The sequence below is a fragment of the Saprolegnia parasitica genome (assembly GCF_000151545.1).
Source record: "Saprolegnia parasitica CBS 223.65 unplaced genomic scaffold supercont2.892, whole genome shotgun sequence".
NCBI lineage: Eukaryota > Oomycota > Saprolegniomycetes > Saprolegniales > Saprolegniaceae > Saprolegnia > Saprolegnia parasitica.
Window position 1 is genome coordinate 1 of NW_012157286.1, and position 2,945 is coordinate 2,945.

Consider the following 2,945-nt stretch of genomic DNA (forward strand, 5'->3'; position numbering starts at 1 on the left):
TTGTCGACGTCGAGGCGCACGGGGCAGCACATGCAGCCGTTCTCCATGAGGAACCCCGTTGACGTGCGCGTCTTGGACTCGGTGATGAGCTGCTCGTCGACGTTGAGCGCGGCGACGTCGCTCACGCAGCAGCACACGCGCAGGTTGAGGCGGTTCTTGAGGATGTGGCGCAGCAGCGTCGTCTTGCCGCTGCCGAGGAAGCCCGTGAGGATCGTCACGGGCAGGTGGCGTGTCGGCGGCGCCAGAAGGAGCTTCTCGTAGTGCAGCGAAAGGTTGAGGCGGTCGACCTCGAGCTGCGCGCTGCTACGGGCCATGGCAATGACGATATGCTAGCCGATCGACGCGTATCCGGATTACTACATCATATCCGGATGGCCCCGTAATTTCCGGATCCAATTGGCAACTTCGGGATCATTGCGGCGAATTCCATACCGGCAGCTTTCTGATGGTGGGGACCCAAACTCTTGGGACTTTTTTGAGGTAGCTAACCTCCTTCTCATTGAACAAGCGACACTCTCTAAGGGCATGCGGCTCCTCACTATTATAATATAATAGTGAGGAGCCGTGACCATCGGTGTCTGAGGGTCGACATATTATGTCGACCCTCAGACACCGATGGTCACTCAAGGCGATGACGCCCTTGCACTCTACTACTCGTGCATGAGCAACCAACAGTGCGCACTCAACACTCCAATGATCAACGGGCCGCCCAAAAACGTAGTCCTCTCGACGACGGCCGACGCCTGTCTCTATGCCCAACACGACCTTCAACGCAACCATCTCGTACTCAACGCTCAACGTCTCGTTGGTCGTGACGAGAAGCGCGTCAAGCGGTCTCAACTACTCGTTGCAGTCGCTCCGGGGCGTGTCGTTGGCGCCCGCCGTGCTGGCTTGTGGCAAGGGTATAAAATAGACGTTATATACCCTTGCTTGTGGTCTCTTGTGCAACGTCATGCTGACATTCCCTAAACTTGCGATTGCCATCGCCGCCGGTCACGTCGTCGGCAGCGACGGCCGCCGTGCACCCAAACGATGTCATTGTTGCCGACGACGACGAGTACAAACATGGAGCGGATGGACCAAGTTTGAGGCCGAAGACTTGGAACACGAAGTCGAAGGGGTCGCCCACCCACATGGACTGCGCCGTCCGTCCGCCGCGCTGTTCGCAGGCCCGCGCGTTTGCCGTCAGCTTGCAGTACAGCAACCTCATGGACCCCAGGGAGGCTCACGATGTGGCGACGATGTCGATGACGTAAGCGCATAGCTCGAGCCAACGATGCGCCCGATACGTCGCTGCTATGTATAGTGGCGTCGCGCCGCCGCCGAGTAAGCTGTTGCTGGCTGCGGAGGCTGTGCATTGGAACACAAGTAACCCCTCAACGCCCTCAATATGTGGCTAATTAATGCCCTTGCACAGCAGCACCACGATACGGTGGCAATAAACTTATTGAAGCAATCTACTTTCATATTATTGATGTCTGCCGCAGCGTCATCCTGGCGTCGATGGCCTCCACGACAAGCATTTCTCACCAATGGGGGGCGGCACCCGCAAAACTAAGTGCGTGGGCGCTTCGACAAGTGCAAAGGAAAGGCTGGCGCAACACTGCCTGACTTGCATGCGGCTTGAAAGAACGCGAACGCGACAGGTTGAACACGCACGGTAGTAGGCTCCCGCGGCTTGGTCTGGACTGTCGGCTGAAAGTGTCAAGCGGACCTATACCGGCTCGGGCTCCATTTTCGAGCCGACCAGTCGGACCGCACCGAGACGTGGGGAGGAATAGCACGTAGGCAGCGTCACAATATACACTATTTCCATTCCACCAATGGCGAGCGGCGATTTACGGGCCAATATCAAAAATAGACTAATCAAAAAATGCGACTTATTCTGTTTGGATGCGAGAATCTAAAAAAATCCGCAAACTCACAAACCAGCCAATCAAAACCTTTACCCTCCTAAATACACAGTATCCTTTACCCTCCTAAATACTGTTTACCCTCCTAAATACTGTACTCGTTTGGATGCCCAAAATAGACTTGGAGCGAGCGATCGACGGCCGGATCGCGAGTGCTTGGACTTTCTTCCATGCATCCCTGAGGCTAAAAGCGACCGTCTTCGACCATCGATGTGGCACAGTGAATAAACGTGTCCGATGACGAGCGATTGAGTAAGATGTACAGCGCTCAGATCCTCGCGCTATCCAGATGTACCGGTATATTTTGCAACGACCTCGCATTGTACACTCACATGATATAGAACAGAATAATATGTTTCAAACATGAATGCACCGTCCTAGTAATGGTATAATATAGACCGACATGCCCAGGGTCGTCCCACGGGTCTACTCTAGCCCCCTGAACGTGCTGGGGATTTTCGGAGACCGTTTCGCGATACACCCTGCATATGTATGTCCTTGCTATGTATGACAATGCCATAAATATCCTTGCATGACCTTGGCTGAGAAGTCGACGCGCGATCTTTGCAGCGTGCAGCTCTTTGGATCGTAGAATCGTCGGACCGTTGGTTGCGAGGTGCCAAAAGCGAGCTCGTGACCTTTCGACGAGAGACATGCAATCCTTTTAGGATTTTGCTGCTTTTTTGCGGAGGACGACGTGGCACGCAGTAGACAACTCGACCCGAGGATGGCACTGCGACTCTGGGGCCTCGTGCTCCTCGGACACCTCTCATGGCTCGTGCTCGGCCAAAGCTACGACTACGTTGTGCCCTCCGTGCCGAACCCAGCTCACGTCAGCTACGTGCGTTTGGACCTGCGTCTTCCGTACGCCACGTCATTGCAAGCGCTCAAGATGAACCAACATACGATGGAGAGCATGCTTACAAGCTACCTCAACAACAACGACAACGACACGGCGCTCGTGACGCACGTCGACACGGCGGGATTTGAAGTCGCGACCAACCTCGCGGCGACCAACCTCCAGCCGTCGCT

The 2,945-nt window shown here is 55.1% G+C and overlaps 3 protein-coding genes across 3 annotated transcripts; 2 read left to right on the forward strand and 1 right to left on the reverse strand.

Moving 5' to 3' along the window:
- Positions 1–8: 8 nt before the first annotated feature.
- SPRG_17976 (hypothetical protein) lies at positions 9–314 on the reverse strand (the record flags this gene model as incomplete). Its single annotated transcript, XM_012357395.1, has 1 exon — positions 9–314. A coding segment is annotated over one exon (306 nt), but the record flags the coding sequence as incomplete, so codon positions are not given.
- A 437-nt stretch (positions 315–751) lies between these two features.
- Positions 752–1,256, forward strand: SPRG_17977 (hypothetical protein; the record flags this gene model as incomplete). The annotated part of the gene is made up of 2 exons (XM_012357396.1): positions 752–883; positions 1,119–1,256. 2 exons carry the CDS (start codon positions 752–754, stop codon positions 1,254–1,256), a joined length of 270 nt encoding a protein of 89 aa, XP_012212786.1.
- A 1,384-nt stretch (positions 1,257–2,640) lies between these two features.
- SPRG_17978 (hypothetical protein) lies at positions 2,641–2,904 on the forward strand (the record flags this gene model as incomplete). The annotated part of the gene is made up of 1 exon (XM_012357397.1): positions 2,641–2,904. A coding segment is annotated over one exon (264 nt), but the record flags the coding sequence as incomplete, so codon positions are not given.
- Positions 2,905–2,945: the final 41 nt, after the last annotated feature.